At 43.9% G+C, this 22,577-nt stretch overlaps 1 protein-coding gene across 1 annotated transcript in view; it reads left to right on the top strand.

Moving 5' to 3' along the window:
* Positions 1 to 179: 179 nt before the first annotated feature.
* The window catches only part of SWAP70 (SWAP switching B-cell complex 70kDa subunit), a 36,820-nt gene continuing 14,422 nt past the window's right edge, over positions 180 to 22,577 (top strand). Inside the window, exons 1-3 of the mRNA XM_010188983.1 lie at positions 180 to 371; positions 8,170 to 8,310; positions 13,014 to 13,187. Coding sequence (XP_010187285.1) covers positions 180 to 371; positions 8,170 to 8,310; positions 13,014 to 13,187 — 507 coding nt within the window. The remainder of the gene's footprint in view (positions 372 to 8,169; positions 8,311 to 13,013; positions 13,188 to 22,577) is intronic.

Raw genomic sequence — 22,577 nt, 5'->3', positions numbered from 1 at the left:
AAGTGGGGCAGCCCTGCTCGGGACAGGGAGGAGAGAGGGGTGGCGAGCCCAGGAGCCGCGGTGTGGGGCCGGGGCCCGATGTGGGTGTGAGGGGCCATGACATGGGCCTAGGCTGTCCCTACTGGCGACCTCCACAGTGGATAGGGGAGTGCTGTGCCTGAGGCCTGTCTGAGGTGGTCATGCTCGATGAGGGGACGTGGACGCCCGTTTTCGGAGCCCACTTGGGGGCTGTAAATTGCATTTTCTCCCCTGAGGCTGTTGTTCAGCACACGGCATTGCCCGTTGCCGTGACTGCCGAGTACCTCCGACCTACAGGAGACTTGTGCGGGCCCTTCCTCATGCTCGAGGAGGCTGATTTTCATTCTGCCCAGGCAAGTGCTTCATCCTCCTCGAGATGTCTGTGCACAAACCCTTGTTGTGCTTCTGGTCTGCTTTCAACTGCGTGTCCTTGGTACCCTTTCTGGCCAAAATCTTTTATGAAGTAGCCACAAGGTCCCATCTATAGGAGTTGGCTGTGTCCAAGTGAAATTCATAGCGTGCCAAGGGGAGAGCGAGGTTCCACAGTACTCTCTTATTTGGAAATAAACAGGAGAATTAGTCAAGAGGCTCCAACTGTGCCATTCTTTCTTAGCTTATACGCTGAACTAATGTTTGTGCTCTTAAAAGAGCTCTCAGGCAGCTCACAGAATCCAATCCTGTCTTGGCCCTGCTTTATGGGACTGTCCTGGCCTGGCAATAATAGCAGGAATCTGGCTAAATAAATATTTTGGATAAGAACTCAACACCTGTTGACATTTGAGACTGTGGGTCCTTGTACTGAGTGCTGGAGTTGTGTCGGCCGCAACAGTTAGCTGAAGTTTGTGCCCTTTGTGGGATTAACTGCACGAGCGAGAGTGGCTGTGCTGTGGGTGGTATTTCCATGCGTGGTAGCTACTGGACTTTGTTTTTAGCATTATGTAATAAATGCCTCTGTGTGCAACGTGCTGCAAGCAGCCTCTTCCTCTTCTCCTTTTCTTTGCTTGGGGCGATCAGGCTGTGAGGTGCAGCCTAACTCAGCTGGAAGTGACTGTGGGGTACGAGTCAGGCAAGAGGCCGGACCTGGCTGTGAGCTCAGGCTGAAAATGTGTGCAGCTCCCAGGTCTTTTACAGGTGGCCTGATGAAAGTGAGTGTTTGTGTTGCAGTGTTGCAGGACTGACTGAAGTAGGTTGCACAGAGGCAGTTTCTTAATTGTCTTGCTTTTTAAAGGAATCTTGTTTTCCTGTCGTGCTGCCACACCTTGTGTGTGTTGCCATGATTTGTAGTGCTCAGCGCATTCACCTGGGAAGTGTGTCTGCAGTGTGTGTTGTCGTGCAGGTCGGTGGCGAAGCTGTCATGATTGTGCAGTGCTGAGGTGAATTAAACCACTGAAGAAGCAGCCAGGATGCTGGTGGGCTTGTACAGCTTTTTCTGATGGAGATGTAATCACTTCTCTAAGATCACTGACTGGCCTAGGTGGATTAAAGCAGCAGTTGTATTTCCAAACTGAAGCACAGTTACCTGTCTTGTGCTCTGCTGTCTTATTAGACCCCTGTCAGTACAACTCATAGAATCATAGAATGATTTGAGTTGGAAGGGACCTTAAAGCTCATCCAGTCCAACCCCTGCCATGGGCAGGGTCACCTCCCACCAGACCAGGTTGCTCAGAGCCCCGTCCAACCTGGCCTTGAACACTTCCAGGGAGGGGGCATCCACAACTTCCCTGGACAACCTGTGCCAGTGTCTCAGCACCCTCACAGTAAAGAAGTTCTTCCTGATACCTTATCTAAATCTACCCTCTTCCAGTTTAAAGCCATCCCCCCTTGTCCTATCGCTACCTGCCCTTGTAAAGGTAAAAAAATAAAAAGAAGAGGGGTAATTTAACTTGTCCCCTTGTTACCTATCAGGCATCTTCCTAATCAGTTTTGATGCTTCATTTGGTCTATCTGTGAGAGAGAAGGGGGAAAAAAGTGTGTCTCTGTGGAGCTTTGCAGTTCTGTCTGTGATACAAAAACTCCTGAGGGAAGTGTCCAGTGGAGGATCTGGGAACACAGAAACAAGTCTGAAATGAGGATGCTCCCTTCTCCTGTGGCCACCAAGAGTTAGCTTTCAGGAAACACAGGAAGGGGTAGGAGAGTGTTCTTCCGTAGGCTTTTTGTGGCAAATGATGAATGTGGTGTTGAACTGATAGCCCTGCTGGGGAGAAAAGGTATCCATGATGGCAGGAGGCCCACACTGATGCAGCAGAAGGGGTAGGCAGGACAGCAAAGCAGAAGTTCCTGTTGGTTGATAGAGAGCTATGTTGTACTAAGAAGGTATTTTGCAATGAAGTGTTTCTCATCCGCACTACATTGAGGATGGTATAGCACCCCTGTAAAATAGAGAGATGGGGCTTAGAGATAAACGGGTGAGTAGAAATTGGTAGTATTGGAAAAACATGGTTAATAATTTAGTGAAACTCCTGTTATTAAAAAAACCCTGAAAACTCTTCTGTTTTCTGAGAACAGCCTGCAGCGTTGTATCCTGGTGAACTCTTCCCTCCTCAACAGGAAAACTTACTGACAATGGATCTCTGAGTCGTATAATCCAGTAGAAGGTATTGCCATCGTGTTGCACAGAAGGTCCTAAGTACATCATGTTGGTTGTTAGAGTGTGTTTTCCAGTTTCTCTGCCTAGAAGTGATCTTTGAGCCTTCCATAAAAATTAAATAATTTTCATTAAATACTATGAGAAAAAATAGATCTGTGTTTTGTAGCTGAGGCCCTACTGTGAAGGGTTTGCATCACACATTTGTTTTTAGTACATCTAGAGCAAAGGGATGGAGGTGCATTAATTGGGTCTGTTTTGTAGTCTGGAAAAACAGCAAACGCTCGGAGGGAAAACCAGAACTTGCTTGGAATAGTAAGGATTTAATGAGATGTCTTTTATACATTTGTATCTTTCGTATCTGGTCTGAGCTGTGCGAGAAGAGAAGGTCACATCAGTCCTCTGTGTCGTTTTGATCATCTTCTTCCAGTATGCGCTAACTTTTTTTTGTCTAGTGTTTAATCTTCAGAAGTTGTACACTTCTGCTGCCTGCAGAGCTTATCTTTTTTTCTACATCAGCAGAAACATTTGTGTGTTTTGTTCTTAAATTACAACTTTAAATATGGACACGATCATTGTTTTGTCAGTGTGCTTCAGCACTTTCAAACACTGATACAGCAAGGCTGAAGTGTAAGTTCTGTGTGTGCAGTCATGGCTGCAGTTGCTGTAGGTACTTGGAAATACTTGCTTTCCTGTCTTTAAATCCATTTTCATCTTTCTTGCAGTCTGCAGTCTTGAAGTTGACTTATTTTACAAGCTTCTGTAATGTGCCAACATTCAGTCTGCTGTTCATCTGGATCTTGAAACACTGTAGTTTTAAATGTAGTTACACTTATCAGCCAGGAAAATTCCTTGTAGTGTGTGTGTATGATTTGCTCTTAGAAAGAATACGTCCTGATTAGCTCTCACACTCCCTCTGGAAGCTCTTCCTTACATTGCTTTGTGACTTGGCTCTGCTTAGGCAGTGGGATTACTTGGCTGTTCTTGTTTTGTTTTGCTTGCTGCTTTGGGGTGAGTTTTGAAAGTCTTGGAATCCTGGCATGGTATCTGCAGAATGTGGATGGTGAGCCCCTTGAGAAAATATGGTCTCATTCAGGCCCATAATATGTGAGCGACCAAAGTCAGGCTTAGAAAATGTAACCCGGTCTTAAATCGTACCTGGGATGCATGGGATTATTATACCTCTTGTCTTGGTTTTGCCTTTTTACTAAGTGGGAAGTCAGTGGCCAGTGGGAAAAGGAAGAATGGTGTAATCGGGGCAACAGGGGTGGTTCAAATGGAGAGGAAGACCTTGAACAATGCAGTGAGGCGCTGGAAGGGTCGAGAGCCTGTGAGGGGCGGGCAGGACCCCAGCTGGACAATTGGCTTTGTGCAGCATTGAAGGAGGGTAGGAAATTAGTCACTATGACTCACTGCGAGCGAGTGGGACTCTGACGTTATTAACGGGGCTCAGAAGTGTTTGTGTGGGGGTAGCCATGAGGAATTGTGTCTGTGAGGTGTGAGGGGAGGGATGTCCCTCTTCAAGAAGAGCTGGCAAACCAAAACAGCTTGTAGACCAAAAAGGGAGCATTAGGAAAAGACGGAGCCAACCTTTGTCCCTGCGGTTCCAAGGAAGATGTAGAAGAAAGGTGCAGTAGATGGAGGGTGTTCACTGGGAGCTCTTTTTGAGGACAGGGAGCTGTGGGGCAGAAAGGCAGATCCCATGGCCATTGGACAGATGCAGGCTGGCACCAGTGTGTGATTGGGGCCTGAGAGGGACGTGCTGATAATGAAGGCAACAGGAAGGGTGAGGTTATAGAAAATGGTGACAAGGGGTCAGAGGAGAAGGGAGCAGATGGAGGAATGGAGAGGTGATGTGCGGGAAGGACACTAGCTTCAGGAACCTGAGCTCCAATATGCCATCAGACTGGGAAAGAGGTTGCTGCAGTACCCCATGTTAAATAATGAGACTCCAAATGGGGCGGTTGCTGCCTGAGTGGATAGGGAAGCTGGACCTTGGGGGTGCTGTGATGAAAGAAACTATATGCTTAAGGAGTACCCTGGTTGAAAAGACCTTATGCCTGTGACAGGCGGCATATATGATGCTGGTTTCCACACTGGTCAAAAAAAGGAAAAGGGAAAATACTTGTGAGTAGCCTTAGTTTGGCTGGCTGGCTGCTGACATGGATGTCAGGGAGAAACGAGCCAAGAATGTCTTGGAATGAATTCACATGAAGCCACTGAATGGAGCTGTCGCGATCTGCGATGCCAACATTTTAAAATCTCAACAAGAGATGGAGGAGGGATAAGACCCCCCTGAAAGATGGAGAAGAGAAAGACAAAGAAGAAGAAGTCTGCCCTGGATAGCTCCTGCTATCATCTGGGCCAAATTTTTGTTGCCGAGCAGTAAGCAGTCTAGCAGATCTTCCTTTTCCCTTTTCCCTTTGGAAATGCAGATCACTTTTATGGACAGGGTTAAATGGAGCTACTCAGATGGTAACAGTTCAACACGTGCTTAAGGTTTTGGAAGACCGATGTTCTGGAAAATTGGAGCTCAGAGGGGAGCAGCTGTGGCGAGCTGGGCTGGGGATCTGCACTCTAGGTAAAGCAGCATGAGACTGGCCATAAATAAAGTACATCCAAAGTCTCTAATGACCTTTGGAGTTCAGCTTGCTTGTTTCACCCCGTGATTTGTATCTAGAGCAGAACACCTTCAGTATTCCTTGGGCACCGCTGGCATCTTTCTTATTGAACCTGCCATCGAGAATGGAAGAACTGTGCCCAGAGCGCGCTGGTTTGTGCACCCTTTGCGGGCTGCTTGTGCTGTCTCGTGGGCTCCAGTTTGGGGAGCACTGCTGTACCCATTTGCCACAGCACAGAGATGAGTCTCTGGCTGGGGGCAGGAGTTGGCTCTGGTGTGAAGGTAGATTGTTAAATGTGGCATCCAGAGCATAATAAGTGCTGAACGCAAAAGCTGCCTAGCAACCCTGTGGGCACGGGGGAATAATCCTTACTGGTGCAAAACTTCCTCACGGTTGATGGAGCTTCTGCAAGGCAAGGAGATTTCTTTGTACCCCAATTAACCTAACATTCAGTTAGATTTATTTTTTTTAAATTAGTCGTTGAAATAGAGTATAATATGGCCCAGATAATATGATTTGAGAGAACAAAACAAAACAAAATGAGACCCCAGTGCAGAGTTTTTCAGGCTTACCCTGCGAGTGAAGAATCCAGCTGGCGCTTGGCCTGTTGGAGAATGGCAGGCTTTGGCAGGCGTCGAGGAATTTCCTGAGTTATGAAAAAGAGCCCTGGGCATCGAGAGATCGTAGATAAGGCAGATCCTAATAAAGGATTGAAAGTGGAATTCTTTCCTGGTAAAGTGCTTGCTTGATGCGGAAACCACCTAGATTTCTGACAGCCTAAGCACCGCCAGAAGGCCATAAAAGGGAGAAGGTAAACATGTAGAGAAAACACGATGAGAAACTGTTTTACTGAGACTTATTATTTTGGTAATAAACTTAAATCAGTTATGCTTTTAGAATATGTTTATTAGCTGAGTGTTTTTTTAGTTACAATATTAGCAACTACAGCCTGCTTGGAAAGCAGAGGTCATCTTTATCTCTCTGAAATTCAAGAATCCCTCAGTTGTGTATAAATAACAACTGAAGCCTTACACAGAAAGGGAAGCACACGTGATGGTATGTTCCCCTCCCCACCCCCCGTAAATCACATGGGCTCTAATACTTGATTTGATGTGGTGGTTAAGAACAAGGAGAGATTGACGGGAGATGTGCTGCTGATGGAGGGTGGTGTGGAATGCGGTAACTTAGAAGGACGATTTTGCTGCTTTGGGAAATACAGCTTTTGTTGTAATACGGCCGATGTTACTGCTTTTCTGGTTTTAAACCTTTGCACCTGTTTAGTGGGTTAATGTTAGCACACAACAAAGAAAATGTGCATTTCTCATGGAAACGTGTGTTTTTCTAAATGGAAGTGTAACTTTGGAGGTATGTGGAGAGGAATTCTCCTCTGAGCTGAACTTGCATCTTGGCCTGGCTCTGTAGGGTTTTATGCTCACTAGTGCTTAGACTCTGCACGTCTCCTTATCATACATAAGGAAAGTGAATGTGTGTTATTTTGGGGGCGGGGGGAAAGCCCAGACATTTTAAGTGTGTGGCATAGGTTTGGTGTCCTAGACTTCGACGGCTTCAGACTTTCAGTTCTTGTTTTGCAGCTACCCCATCTCGATCTCTTTATGTCTAGTCACCTAAACAGACCTGCTTATAAGTTTTCTGCACATTTTTTTACTGCTTTCTCTTTGCATCATTTGGGTCTGTTGTATTTAATCGCATGCTGCACAGTGAAAAAGTGAAACATATGCCAAAATTTAGTTGCAGTCTGTCCCATCTAGTTGTTGATTTAGGAAAAAACCAACACACCACAAGCAGCATGTCTTTTCAAAAGATGCACTGTTTTACTTCTGCCTAGTTTTGTTTCATCTGTATTTTTTGCCTTTGGTTCTTAGTTACATTTTTCTCAATGTAGACCATTCCTGGGCACGTGAAGTTAAATCCCTAACCCAGCTCCTGTAGCTGGTACACGGTCTTCAGAGGCTTAACTCTGCATGGTGCTGAGGGGAGCGGGCTCCAGAGTGACCGCGAGTTTAGGAGCCAGTGGGCAGCGCGTTACAGCGCCGACCTGGCTCGAGTCAGCGTGCACCATGGAGGGGTTGGCGCTTTGCCTTTCATAGGGAGGTGCTGGTGGCACAGGGGTGGCTGCTGCCCAGGCTTTGCCTTCCTGCTGTTGGTACCAAGGTGTCAGCTTTTGTGTGTGAAACTCTGCCTAAGCTGAAGAGGTTGAGATGCGTTGGCTACCCGTTAGTTTTCAGCAGTTCAGTACTTCCTTAAAACTAATCGAGCGTGTAGCCTCTTCCTGGAGGTTGTTTCTCCAGAACAGACACGAGTGCTGGTGGGTGTTAAGCTCTTGTCGTAATTCATGCAAATACCTTTTTAAAATAAAAATTTGAGAAGCAGACCTAAACCCTTCCCCTTTCTGTAACACTACTTTTCCTTTGCTAACTGAAACATGGGGTGAACGTTCAGAAGCAATCCAAAAGGAAGCAGATGAGAGAAATGAGTTGTTAGTGCTTTAATTTGAGTGGTCATTTCTTTGTGAATTGAAGGTACATATTGAGTTGTTTTCTTTGCTCCTTGTTTTCACTAGATAGTAAATATAGTTTCAAAGGCTAGGTGTTTGTGGTTGTTTTCCATAGCTATCTAATTTCACTCTTCAAATATGACTTTGGTGTTTCTGGAGCCTATCCTGGTTTTCAAGTGCACGTATGTACAGCTTCTGTAGCTGTGTTTGGATTTCTGTAGGAATGGACCCATCTGAGATTGCATTGCTTCTAGAAATGTGCAACTTTTTTAGTTGTGCTTTGGTTTTTGACAAAAATCCTCAGGGCAGAACTTGTGCTGATGTGAAAGTGTCACTTTGCTCATGGTTTTGCAAGCCACGGGTCTGTTCTGGAGGGAGCGCAACATGGTTAAGGCCAACAGCAGTGTCACTGATTTCTCTTCTGTCCCTAGGTCCTTTCTCACAACTTGTGCACAGTGTTAAACGTGCCCCATGATCCAGTGGCCTTGGAGGAGCACTTTAGGGATGATGACGAAGGACCAGTTTCCAATCAGGGTTACATGCCTTATCTGAACAAATTCATCTTGGAAAAGGTAAGTTTTAAATTCTTGGGCTCTGCTTTTCCCTTTGTCAGGTTTTATGTTAGAGTGTCTTTACAGTAGACTCCTGCTTGCAGGAAACATGTTAATGTGAAGACACCCTGGTTCCCAGTGGGCCTTTGTGGGGTTGTGATGGGGCAGGTACTCTGGAGAGCCTGTGCCTTAACATGGAAGGACGTGCTGTTCTCTACTTCTTTTTTCTCTCCTTGTGTCTGTTTCTTGTTACATCTGGTCATTGTCCAAGCTGTGTTAAGGCACAACTGTGTTCATATTAATAAAGCACCTCAGCTTGACTTTATTTGAAAGTATTAAGGAGCTATAGATCGTCCCACTTTAGACTACGGCTACAACAGAATATTGCCATCGACTCCTTTGCAAACAGGAAGGGCAAAAAAATATTTATTCATAAGGTTTTTAATAAATAGATCCCCCCAAATAGTTATAGTGGGTGACATTAGGAAGGGTGCCTTTGTTTGGAGGAAGCTCTGGAAAGACAGCAGGGTTTCCCCTCTGCTCTCCCTCATGTTCTAGGATAGGTACTCACTGGGCCAGAGCTGGGCTCTGAGAGCTGTGAATTTGAGATGTGGGTTGGAATCTTTGAAAGCAAAACCTGTCTTCCTGCTTTTTTCCTGACAGCTTCTGTTGAGACTGATGTAGACAGTAAGCAAACGTATCACTTCAGCACCACTGATTTATCGTACTCTTGGGGGCCGACCCCAGAAATCCTTAAACTTTGATGTGTGGCTGCAGAGAAACATGGAAATTTTAAGAAGTCCCAAACTGACATACTGCTGAAAGGCCCAGTGCAGCAGTTGCAGGTTATGCAAACTCCTTAGCCTGATCTACTGATTTTTGGTGCCTCTTTAATCTACATTTAATACTGGTGAAAATTGTGATATGTATTATAATGCAGTCTGGCAGCTTGGAAGCAGGAGAAGCCTCACACATCAGCTAAGACTTATCAACTCCTCCGCCTCTCTCTCATCTGTTTCTCTCGGGCCTGGTAATAGAGACCTGGTTTATGTGTGGGAGTTGTTGACCATTACTACACATAAAGGTGCTGGCTTAATGTCTTGGTTGGTTGATGTTGGAGAACCTGGCTTTGTTCCTAAAACGTTTGTGATCTCATTTCCGCTTTGTGTTGGCAGCCTGAGCTCCTGTAAGATTCAGTGGAGACCACAGTTGAGGGGAAAAAGAAAAGGCCTTACTTTGTTTTGACCGAACCACAGTGGTTTTTGTTAATACCATTTATAGGCAGTAGCAAGCCATTAAGTAAATTTAAAAAAAAGAAGTCTTTTTCAGATATAAACAGCTTTATTGTTAAAGGGTGTTTATAGGAAGAATAGTCATGGAAATGAGGAGCAATTGCATTTGAATAACACTTTAATTTCAAAATTAAAGACCTGGGTACATAAGCAAGTTGGTGTGGATTTACAGTGTTTAGCTACTCTGGGGCACCTTCTTAAACCATGGTAAAAACAAAGGACAGGCTACTTTGGTTTTTAATGCGAGAGAGCATGACTCCATGTAGTCGCTTGTGTTGTTTTATTCCCACACTGATCTGGCTTCTGATAATTGCCCGTGTACCCATACCATTAGTTGATTTTACAAGATGGAAGTGTTAAGGAACAGGATTACATTACCTGTAACTCTATGTTATTTAAGCATGACTAAATGCTAGCAAGCTATTTAGTTGTGTAGTGTTAAAAATGGGTGACATTCTTTAGACTGAAGACTGTCTTTGTGGACTGCAAAAATCTTGATTGTGACATCTCATCATTTAAAGAGGACTTTACATCAGTGCCAAAAGACAGCGTGCAGTGGGATGAAGTCACTGGTTCGTAGTGTGTCTTCTTTGTTTAAAACAAACCAGCAAAAAAAGCAAACAAGAAATCCCTTCTTTTTTCGTTCTTCCAAGGCATAATCTGTTCTTCTAGATTGGAGAACAAGTGCTATTAATTTAGGCTGGTAAGCAAAGCTACTAAAGAAGGCTCGGAAATACATAACCCCAGATACAGAGGAAGTTCCCTCAATTTCAAGTCATTCATATTCTGGTCAACTCATGTATTTGAGCAAGAGCAACCTGCTCAAGAGAGTTGTGGGGTTTTTTGATCTCAGGATATTTTACTTTAAAACATTAGTAAAATATTTAAAGAATGAATTCTTAGATTTCTTTAAAACAGGTAAGTTACATGTCACTGTAACTTCTAATTTTATTGAGAGCACTTTGTAATCTTTTGAAACAATTTCTGTTGTACTCTTAATTGCAGTTGTAACTTTTTGTATTTTTTATTGCTGGCTTACTCTGTGTTACCCTGCAATAAAGCTGCTTTATATAGCACCAAGGAGTCATCAAGAAAGGCATAAGTTGGTAGTTTAGTGAGGCAAATTGGTCGCAACAAATTTTTTTAATCCAAATAGGGAATTTGAATAAATAGTTTGAGTAATTAATATTGCCTTGATGATTTCTGGTGGTGTGCTGCTTGTTACTTAGCAGACAGATGTATCTAGGATTTTCCTTAATCTGGGGAAAAAAAAGTCTGTTATGTGTTTCTTTCAGGAGGGAGCTGTTGCCTGCTGGTATAATGTCTTCATAATTTGTTTTACTTGGGTTCATAACCGTATTTTGGCATGTTCCACTATTTACAATGTACATCTTTTAATACCAATTGAAAATGTTTCCTTTTCAATGATGACAGCAGTATTTTACAACATGCCTTATTTACAGCAGGGCAGAGTCACAGTAGGGGGAGAAAAGGAGGACTCTGTTCTAGACCTTAGGTTATCTCATCTTCCAGACAACTTAGTGAATGCTGTTTACACTGCCAGCGCTGCTTGTGTTTTTGGAACTGGTCTGATCACTGGTACTTAAGCCAAATATTTTCCATATTATTTGGTAGGATATTGATGATGGTAAATTACACTTTGCATATTAGTGGAAATTGAAGAGCTAGAAGATTTTATGAGTTTTGATGCATTTTTCTTTTGATTATTTTGTGAAACTTAGAAAGGGAAGGTGGGTGTCTTTTATAGATCATGTTTTTATCTCATAGAGCAACCCCCCTTATTTATAGTGCTTAGAGCACTTGCCAGGCCGTGCCTGTAGGAAAGGAGGTTTCCCACCCTGTTGGCATCTTCCTCAGGAGCAGCATAACCACGGGGACGTTTCAGAGTGGAACTGCTCATCATCTGGGTGGGTGAAGCTGTTTTAGAAAGAGGCCAAGCTTCGCTGGGCAGGGTGGGGAGGACAGACAGGAAAAAGCACAGGCAAAAGTACCCAAGGGATGAGGTGCTGGCAAATTGAAGGAAGGAGGAGGAAATCTGGCTTCTAGCCTTTCTTCCAGAGGGTATTCATTCGCTTAGCTAGTGGTTCATTGAAGACCCATGTTTCTTGTCTGAACAACCAGGATGCTGAGCTCGTGGCTGTAACAGCTACAGCTCCTACAGCTTCCGTGTTCTTCAGGGGACAGCTGTGGGCAGCCTCTTGCATTGCCACTTACATTGGTGGCCTGCTCTGCAAGCATGCAAAGTCTATGGCTTGCTTTCGTAGTCTCATTTTTAGTCCTGGAAACAGTAAAGTGCTTTTTGGCATAGGGTTGGTTTCCTGTTTACTTCTGCCTTATTTTTTTCTCCTTTTTTCCTCCACTCATTTCAGTTCATCCACCCCCTTGGTCTATCATTGACTTAGCCACTGTGGCTCACCCTCTACTATGTTTGACCACTTACTGGACTGGAAAGGAAATCGTACAGTTTGCAGTTATGCCCTTGAAGCATTTAAGATGCATGGCTATCTTATGCCTGTCATCAGAAAATGTCACACAACTTTACTGGTGTCCTTACCACAAGAGGTACAAGAACCTGTCTCTTAGACACGCTTTTCAAAGTCTCAAGGCACTTGTGCATGCCTTTTATTAGTTGCATATTGGCAAAGAAATAGCATTGCTAAGCTGTAGAGAGATAAATAGATTTCATCTGTAACATAAATGAGGGTTTAAAAACAAAATAGAGGAAATGAAAGCTTCACTTATGTAAATAATTCACAGATGGGTATGTACAGTTGCTAGGTATGAGAAAGGATAATGAAAAGGATTTGGTTTTTTAGCAGTAAGGTTAAGATTTGCAAGTCTGAGAACAAGGGAAGGTTTTAAATGGATTAGCATTCAAGAAAACAGCAATTACCTGTTTATGACTATCCTACAAGAGTTATGTTTCAGTAACATGAAGTGGAAAAACATATTGAAGGTCTTTCCCTCCTGTTGTTCCAGTGTTGCTTTTAGCACGTTCACGTGTAGTTTTGGCTAGAGTGGTTTCCGAATTTGATGTATGAAATCTCAGTAACGCAGTGCAATAGAAGGGCAGTTGGAACTGTGTAACAGTTACGAAGATGGTTTGGAGGCTAAAGCTAATGAGTTAGAGGAAACACAAAATGCAGTGTAGCCTCCTTCACAGGAAGTCAGGGTGTTATTAACTCGGCCAGAAATTGGAGGTTGGATGTAGATTTTGCTGGAAGAAATTCCTTAGTTGACCTCATACAGGAAGTCAGACTGGGCTGCTACACATTTCTGGGCCTTCTGGGCCTTCACATTTCTTGCAAACTAGAATTTTCTCGGTGCTTTTTATGTGACTTGGTCTGTTAAGCTTTGTCAGTTGTTCTGTGCCATTCGTGCATATTAATTTTTGTTGTTGTTCAATTTTAGGTTCAAGGAAACTTTGACAAAGTTGAATTCAACAGGATGTGCTGGACTCTCTGTGCTAAAAAGAATCTCTCTAAAAGTCCTTTGCTGATTAGTGATGAAGATGCATTTAAAGTGTGGGTTATTTTTAACTTCTTATCAGAGGACAAATACCCTTTAATCATTGTACCTGAAGAGGTAAGAAACAAAATCTTAAGCTGTTTAACACCAGTTGGCTTAGTGTCCCAGTTGAACTGTATTAACGTTTTCTGCTCTCTAGAGATTTAAGAGAATTGTTTAATATAAAACTTTCATTTTTCTCTTTTAATAACCTAAGTCCTCAGGTGCTTTTCTTTGCCTTCCTGGGTGCGTATGTGGGGATTCCCACAGGGTACTTTAGATACTGATGGCTACACGTGTCTGTCATTTAAAGAGCCTGGACTAAATGGGACATCCTGCTTGCCTTCTAGTAAATGGCTTATCTTGCTTTTTGTGGGGACGGACTGGTGCTGGGGAGACTGATATCAGCACTCAGAGCTGCTGAGGTTCTTGCTTCGCCCACGAGCAGTGTCTGTGATCTTTAATCACTGCACTTGTTTAGGTGTAGTTAAAATTTGCAGTTAGTACATCAGTGTGATTCTGAAAAAAAGTTCTCCCCTCACTCTGTGTTACTGTTATGTGCAAGACGAGTCTTCAGTCTCATGTCACCCTCCTGATGGAAAAGAGAAGTATGAACTTTTCGGATGATGTCTGTTTCTGATCAAAAGCAGCTACCACCTGAACACTCTTGCTTGAAATGGTTGAAGGAATAATATCAGAGAGATCGCTTTACACTTGAAGTTTGTGAACAAGCATGGGCAACGCTCAAATAGGTATTTTAACCCTAAAGCAAGGTTTCGGTCTCTCCACAGTCCTCCCCTTTGGGAGGGGTAAGGGAAGAAGCAGAAATGTAGGCATAAATAATCTCTTGCAAAACTGCATACAGAAATCCCAGGGGTTTGCAGGAGTACTGCTTAATAAATATTTGCAAATTGTTGAACAGTCAGGGATCAAAACAGTCCAATTTACGTGCTCCTACAACATAGCTGGGACTGCAAGCTGTTGTGCCAAACCATAAAGTACAGATAATGCCCCTATGCAAATAAACTGCTCGGTTTTGTCTTGTCACTCACTTTTTAGCAGGAGATTTTTGCTCTGTATGATGTTCCTGGTTTTATCAGGCTGGTGATGACAGTCAGGAGGGTCCTCCCTCCTTGGCAGTGTTCAGGGCCAGGTTGGATGGGGCTTTGAGCAGCCTGGTCTGGTGGGAAGTGTCTCTGCCCATGGCCAGGGGGTTGGACCAGATGATCTTGAAGGTCTCTTCCAACCCAGCCCATTCTGTGATTCTATGACAGGACCCTACCTGGCATGCTATACTCCCATGAGAAATGGGACCGTCTTTCTGCTTGCTTTCCTGTTTTTTCTGTCAGTACTGGGAGGCAGGGATCCTGGTTATAAAAGCCAAGGCAGCTCCTTTCTTAATGGTGCCAGATTTGGCTTTGGTAGAAGGTCAGAGCCACTAATAAATATCAAAACTGGGGTTAAAAGTCCACACCTCTGGATTGTCATTGTGCTCCCCCCTGCGCCACCTGCTTTGCTTGAGGGCAGATATTTCATATCTCCCTATTTGTTGGCATGATTAAAAGCTTCAGACCTGCCAGCCCTGGGGCATCAGCGTTGCTCGCTTGCTCCCCTTCCACCAAGCAAGCCCCCAGATTCTTGCTGCCTTTTGTAGCTGATGCCAGGTAATGGCAATGTCTCCATTTGCTGGGAGACGCACTGCAGGGTTGGCTCTGAGCCCTTTTCCAGATTTCACAGCTGCTGGTGTTTGCTTTCCTTCCCATCCCTAATGTCTAGGGTTAACCTGTGTTGCTCTTTTACTTGGATTATTTTTTGAATTCTTAGGGTGGATCTCTGTCTGCAGCTCCTTGATTACCGCAAGATTTAAATTGTGCAATACCACTTAAAGAAAGCTTACGGAGCCTGACAAAGAAAGGCTGCTCTGTTCTTATCGTATACAATGCCTGCATTCACTCTAACCTTTTGCCTTAGACCACACAGGTAATGCAATCAGCCCTTGGAGGAATGCTGTCTGTTGAACGCGCTGCTTTCTGCTTTACATTGGCCTTCCTTGGGTTCTCTGTGCTTCTGGAAAATTCCACATTTACACATTTACCCTTTTACACAAAATTCCAAAAGTAAAGATGCAAAGTCTCAGTTTTGACCAGTGTTGCTTTTTCTCTGTGTGACCTTTCATATTTGCCTCTGAAGTTCTTATGTCTGGGGCTTTTTAATGTTAAATCTAAACTTCAGATATACAAAACACTACTTCTTGATACAAACTTATAGTTGTGCTTAACGCTGAGAATTTCTGCTTGAAAATAACTCTTTTCAGTAGGATCAAAAATGATACTGGTACCTAGTAAAGGTATTTTTCTTTCTGTTTAGTTTTTATGCCTGTTGAGTTCATAATTAAGCTTGAAATGTATTTAGTCTTCATCACTTTATCTTGTATCCTGTCATTTAATTACAAAATGGCTTGCACGTCACGTATCAAGCGAGGGGAGTTGTGCAAAGTGAAGAACAGAGGAGAGGGTGATAGAAACATCGCTGTTCTGTGATTATGTTTTGGTGAGCAAGCTTTTCTTCCTTCCCTGTCTGTTGCTCTTATTGTTGGCTGAGAATATTGCAACACAATTTACTGCAGTTTCTGGCTTGGAGTCCTTTTTTTGGGATCCAGCCGTTCCTCACCTTCCTCCCTTCCACCTCATAGTTTTTTGGGGTTCAGAGATTTTGTTTCCCCTTTATAAGCAACTAGGAAACTTGCCTCCTATTTTCAGGTTGGAAGTGGGATCCTTTGAAGATTTTTGCATTCCATCTTGTGGGTGGGAAGATTATAATAAAGAGAGCTTCTTAAGTCTCCAGTGGATGTCTCGGTTCAACTTCATGTGGCTATGCCTTCCCTTCCTCCTTCTTGAAGGAGCTGCTCTTTGAGACTTGCTTGGGAGTCTGATTTTTTTTTAATTTTTTAAATGAGATAAGTGGTTTCTGCACTTACTGGAGCAATTTCATATCTGGAAAACTGCTTGGGTGCAGTTTCGCCTTCTTTGCACTGCACTGACTGAAGGTTGAGGCTGCTGTCCTTCCCTCTTGCTTGTGTTGTGTACTTTTGCACTGGTGCTGCTGTGCTAGGCTGGTCGTGTTGGACAGCTGATTGTGGTGGGGCTGCAACCCCCATATGCGCAGTGTTAGGTCTTGATTCGCTGCCCAAACAGCTGCAGCTCAACCAGAGAAGGGAAAACAGGCTACTTTGGACAGGTTTCAGAGACGTAGGCTGAGAAAGGCTTTAGAAAGAGCAAACTGAGGAAAGCAGTTACAAAGAGGAAGTTTGAAAGCAGTGGCGAGTTGACACAAGGGCCAGAAGTTTCTTGCTCAGCAGAGGCCAAGCTGAAAGCCAGAGGCAGCATCTGGCATGCGCTCCTCACCTGTTGTGGCAGGAGAGACAGCAGCCTTGCACTTGAAGGAAATAAGGTTTGTAGAAACCAGCATGGGGAAGGGCCTGGGTTGAGGTGCAGAGTTTTGGGATGTGACTTCAAGCTTGAGAGGATCCCTGCGTTATGGGGAGAAGTCGCATCACAGTGAGAGGAGCTGGCGGCTGTGCAGAGCACTGGGCTCAAGCGCAGCTTCTGCTGGTGGCTGGTGGGCAGCTGAGAGATGTTGGAAAGGAACAGAGATCCGTGAGTGTCTATTTTGCAAAGGTGCTCATGTCTCAGGGAAATGCAAAATGGTCTCAAATCTGAGAGCTCCCTCCCCTTTCAAGTGAGAAGCCTTGCTATGCACAAAGTAAAACTCTTCTGTGAACTGGCTGAATGTGGTGTTCCAGAGAGATACAGATGGACTAGAGAAAAGCAATGCTGTATTTTGTTTGCTCTAGTTACAATTAGTCCTGATGGACAGCTTCAGAATTACTGCAATTCTGGGCTAACAACAGAGTTGTTGTGCCGTCCTGGTACCGTGGGCAGAGCAGCTGTATCACTAATGTGCCTGGAAAGTGAGGGCCCAGGTGGGAGCTCCTTCCCCTCCCCACAGCTGATCTTTTCCATGAGCTCATCTGAGATACAGCCATCCAAGTGTGTGTTTCCTTCAGCTCTCACAGGCACTACCATTAGAAGCATAAAATAAAGGGAAGAAAAGTGGAGAGAAATTCTGTCTGTCATGAGCTTCCCTTACAACTCACCTCTTAGTAGTTACAGGCTCATTTGTGTGCCTTGGTATTGTTTAACCGTGCATTTTCTCTTTTATAAAAAGGTTTCCAAACACTTCCCCTTTCTTATTTCTGGACATGTGACTGCAGCCTTGGAAATGGTTTATCACCTGAAAGCTGTGGTATGTGGTTAGCTGTGTTTCTGGGCCATGCTTAATGGTGATACGCAGATACGTACATTGCAAGCTGCATACTCTGTGTTGCAATACAGTGCTCATATAACTTGTTTTAAATAAGCCAAAGGTATTTGGTGTCTCTCCTTTTTAAGCCTGGCTTCTTGAGGAAAGAAGGTTTGTACAGCCATTTTTCACTTGTCCTCTAGCCTTCAACTGTGTTAACACGTGGCATTTCTGATCCTCCTAGTTAGGACAAAGAGGGCCCAAACCTTGTATGGCTTTCTGTGCATTTGAAAAGGAGGTGATGTTTTTTAGACTGAGGAGGTGAAACTCTGAAGCTGTCCAGTGGAGGCATTTCTTGCAGAAAAGGTTTCTTGTGACCGCCTTTGCTTCCTTGTTCTGCATTCTAGTATCAGAAAGTGATACCGTGAATGACAGACTGGGAATTGAACCTTGGCTGTTCAGAAATAAAGTCAAAACTGATACGACTAGAATGAAAGCTGCTCGTATGGGGTTTTAATTGACCTGTGACCTCTACAGGTTGATGGCAATGGTTAGAAAGATGTTTAGTCACAAATGACTTGCATCAGTTCTTCCCATTTCACTACTCTTTTCCTTGATTGCTGCAAAAAATAAGAGTTTTCAGCTGATGCAGCAGGTTGTCCTTAGGATTTACACTGGTTTATGTTTTACACTGGTTTTTGAGTTGACCTTTATTATATTAATGCCAAATTAATTTAAAAAAGGAAAGAAGATAATGGCTTACACTGAATAATGAATACAGTTTTCCCAAAGTCTATTAATCCAGAGTAGTTATTGCCCATGAAATTTAATAAATTCTAGTAAGGGAATTTTTTTGTTGGTGGAAGGGAAGAAGCAAATATTTGACTTAAAAGTACCTGATGTTCTGATGGGATGAAAAATAGGAATTGGTGACGGCAGTGAAAGGGGATATATAATTTCTTTCATGTCTCTTGCTCTGTATCGTGTGCTTCCACAGAATTTTGTACAATGTGAATAGACTTTTGACATCTGCTCTGTTAATACCACAAACCTTATTCAAATAGCATGAACCAGAGTAGCCTTCTCTGCTGTGCTCTGCTGGGCATGAAGGACTCCTTGACATTATTCTAAGAGACCCACTTCAGTATTAACAGAAAAGTATGTGAAACATCTGTGACACTTTATTCCCCGCAGAGGATAATGCCAGGAATACCTGGAAAAGCAAAGCAAATAGGTACTGAAACACGAGAAAAGAAAGTGCCCTCTGAAAGAAGGGCTCATGTCTAAGAGCCTCTGTTCTTTATATTAGTTTTGCTTTCTCTTGGAAAAATTCTGGCTGAAAAGTTTGTTGATTTGAGCTGGAAGCTGTTTTTCATACTGTGGAACCAGTTGGTCCATACTGGTGTCTGTAGCTGTTAGCCACCCCCTGTGTTTTCATGTCCATATGTGAAAGTGAGTAAGGTCCAGTCAGAAAAGCAGCAAACGCTTCTTTCTGGCAGCACTTTTCCACCACCAGAGTAGGTTGTGTTTGAGCCGGCAGACTGAGCTGACATGTCGCCTGTGGAGGAGGGGAAATGTCGCTCGCTCTCAGAGGTTCCTCATTTGAAGACATAATGAATGGTCTTGTCTTTGGTTCCATGCTTACCAGATCCAACTTCTTTATATTTACCTCACACTGTTCCACATTTATGCCCTACCCCAACACTCAGTGTTGCTATTGAGCAGATACGTTAGATAAAATTTTTATGGGGACTTTGCTTAGCCATGTACTTATCAGGATATAAGATAAAGCCTGATGAATTTTTTTTTACATATTTTTTTAATTTTAGAAATTATATTGTAATATGCACAGGTCCTTTTCAGTTAAGACAAGTTAATGTATTTTAAAATAATGAGATATTTAACGTACTTTAATGGGATTTGTGGTCATCTTAGTGACTTGCAGATGGGGGTTAATAGAATCAAATGTTTAAATCTGTTCTAATAATAAAAATAAGATAAAATGTGTAAAAATTATACTAAAGGAAAGGATATGTTGACTTTAGTGCATTACATGATAATGTGTACTAGCCAAGAGCTTTGCATTGCTTCTTTTCCAGACCGTTAGTTTGACATACATTTTGTTCATATGTGAGAAGAATCTATTGAGGTATAAGTGTGTGTGTCTGTGTCTGTGTGTGTGTGTCTTGTGTGTGTGTGTCTGTGTGTGTCTGTGTGTCTGTCTGTGTGTGTCTGTGTGTGTGTGTGTGTGTGTGTCCCTTTCTCTGCCGCTGAGTTCTAGTACTCTGAGATAACGAACCAGAGGAATCTGAGAACTGCGTGCCTCAAGCAGTGTAATAGATTGTGACATCTTGGAACAGTACACTTTAAAGTTCATTAAGTTCTAATGATTTTTTTTTAATTAGTGTCTGACGTGTTGGCAGGTATATTATCTACCTAATTAAGCCCCAGGTTTTTTAGCTGTGCTTTCAACTGAAGCACAGGATGGTAGTTCAGAAGTGGTGCTGCTTAGAGGGACTGAGCGGAATGTGTTTTGAACACGCTGGAAAAAGTTACTCCTGCCTTGGTGCCAGAGTTCATTTCAGCTCATTGAATCCAGGTTTTAGGAGGTTTGTTTTGAGACAAGTTTGCAGTGCTACTGTTCGTGCATACTGTTAAGGACTTTTTTTGGGTTGAATTTTTTCTATAAAACTTGCCTGGAGTAGGAAGTAAGCTGTTTCCTGCCTTTAACTGAATGCTGAGGATTTATGGTAGCTTATGCTCAAAAGCCTTGGATTCGTTTTTTTAACTTAAGGATTTTGGGGAGAGACAGCAAAGCGTATTTTAAAAGGTAAAAGTTACTGAATTTTACAGAAATCTAGTAAAAGCCACATGTTGATTTCTTGGGAAGGCACGCTACATTTTCCTGGCTGTTTGTTGTGTGCCTGTATTAGCCTCAGCGGTGGAGCTGTGCGTGGACCCACTGCAGAGCAGATTTATGGCCCGTTCTGGCGAGCGGTCGCTGTGGGCAGGGCGAGCACCTCCCAGCAGAGCCCTGGCACTGCAGCAGCAGGAGGCCTGTGCCACCCTCTCCCGCTGCTGTGTGCTGCCTGCGTGGAGGGGCGCAGCGGGCATTCAGGCGTGCCCTGTCCTCAGGTAGCAGGCGGGCACACCACGGAGCTGAAAGCCATCCTTGCTGTACCATGATCCTTGTACCCTGTGTTATTTGCACTAGTCTACAATTTGAATGGCACTTCTGCAGAGGTTTCAAATCGTATCTTTGTTAGTAAGAATTGCATCTGGAGCTAAAAATTAAATGCCTGATGTGGTGAAGCTGAAATGAAAAGCAGTGCTCTCTACAACTCCTGTATCTACCCTGGAGGGTGGGTGTTCTGTGCCTGGCTACCCTGTCTTCTCTTAAGGCACTTTACAAGGAGGATACGACAGCCACATCTCAGAGGGATACATGCTTCCTGCTCATTCAACAGAGTGGGAACCTTCCTCTAGACCATGCAGTGGCTTTCAGTAGCTTCTCCATTTTGCTGTAGCATTTATCCATGTGCTGCCAGAGGAGGGGCTGTGACACTAGGAACAGTTACTGAACTGAAGTGGTAAGGAAAGCCCCCGCATCTGTAGGGTGAATTTGGTAATTCACCGGTACATGCTTGTGTGTTTCTTGACCGTGGATGTGAGGGAAAGGAAGGGATTTCACTGTACCAGTTGCAAGAGAGAGAAGTAGGAGCCACAAAATGAGCTTGTATGCTGCAGCAAAACCTTGAGGCCTGAGGCTTCTTGTGGTAAAATGTGTGGGAAGAAAAACAGTTCTTTATTTCTTTATGCTCCCACATCTCTTATGTAGAGACTGCTGGCTGCTCCAAAGCCTATTGGACTCCAAGCTGTAGCTGAAAAGTTAATTTATTCTGTGATGAAACATCCCCTGATTCAGCTGGGGATTTCCTTGCCTGTGGCAGAAACTACATTGTGTTTTCAGGCAGTGCTGAGGCGAACCAGCATTGGTGATTAGCAAAGTGAAGTCCTGGAAAGCATTTGGTTTCCACTGCTTCCCAATGAGGCATACTCATGCTGTACGCGTTAGTCATTGTAGGTAATGGCGTTCAGACTCCTGAGTCACTTAGTGTTTCCACAGCCACACCTAAAATAGGTAAACTGGAAGTGGAGCAGGCTGTACCAAAGGACTGACCTTCAGAAAACCAGCACTTGAGGAAATCCGTGTTATTTCCACCTACACAGAGAGAACCCGAAAGGATCACGGTGCTCTCCCCCACCATCTCCGCTGGGCAGTGTGTTGCTCCCACCCTGCTGCATCGCTTCTGCCCGCAGAGAAGCGGGGCAGCCCGGAGGAGCCCTGGCCTGCAGCTCTGTGGCACGACCTGCCAGGGGTGGTTCTGTGCGGGCCCTGCGGTGGCTGCAGAGGAAGGCAGCCCTTGGGGAGCTGCTGCTGCCCTGTCCCTGCAGTGGGCTGGTGCAGAAGGGTGCTCTGGGGCAGGGTTACTGAGCGCCCTCTCCCCAGGCTTTCTCCCCAGGGAGGGTGCAGGCAGCTTTACTGCTTGCCTTGGCAGTCAGGCTCCCTGCAAAGCTGGGGAGGAAACGCAGTGAGGCATTTCCCAAAATAGCAGGCAGCCACGTTAGCTTGGTCTGTCTTCAAAACTGGGTTAAATGCTGTAATTGCTGTCCTGTGACTTCAGTAATAGAAACTTGGAAGAATGGCTTTTACTTTGTTGTGTGGAGGCCTTTGTAGGGAGGCTTGCACTGATTACTTTGTTTAAAGAGCAAACAGTGATGAGTTTAAAAACAACGGGAAAAACCGGACAAAAGAAGAAACCCAGCCTTCTTTCCCTCTTTTTCATTCTTGTGTTTATTTTGACTAGAGTTATTATCCTATTTATGCTAATGCTTACAGAATGATGAAAGATTAAAGGAAAAGGAGAGTTTATTTTGGAAAAAATAAAAGTGGATGTGAGAAATTGAATCTTTTGCTTCTCTTGATACATCTGCCGAGATTGTGTCCAGTGATGGGAGTGCTTGAGAGCTGGAGAAGAGGGATCAGGTGGAGACTAAGATATGTTATCATGCCTTGGTAGTTTCCCATTTCATTTGATGTCCAAACTGCCATATTTTCTTATTTTTTTCTGATTTATTCACTTTTTGTCTTACAATAATACTTTT

This window comes from Mesitornis unicolor, unplaced genomic scaffold (assembly GCF_000695765.1).
Source record: "Mesitornis unicolor isolate BGI_N332 unplaced genomic scaffold, ASM69576v1 scaffold46797, whole genome shotgun sequence".
NCBI classification, from domain to species: domain Eukaryota; kingdom Metazoa; phylum Chordata; class Aves; order Mesitornithiformes; family Mesitornithidae; genus Mesitornis; species Mesitornis unicolor.
Note: the sequence above shows the minus strand (reverse complement) of the source record. Positions and strands in the feature narration are given on the sequence as shown.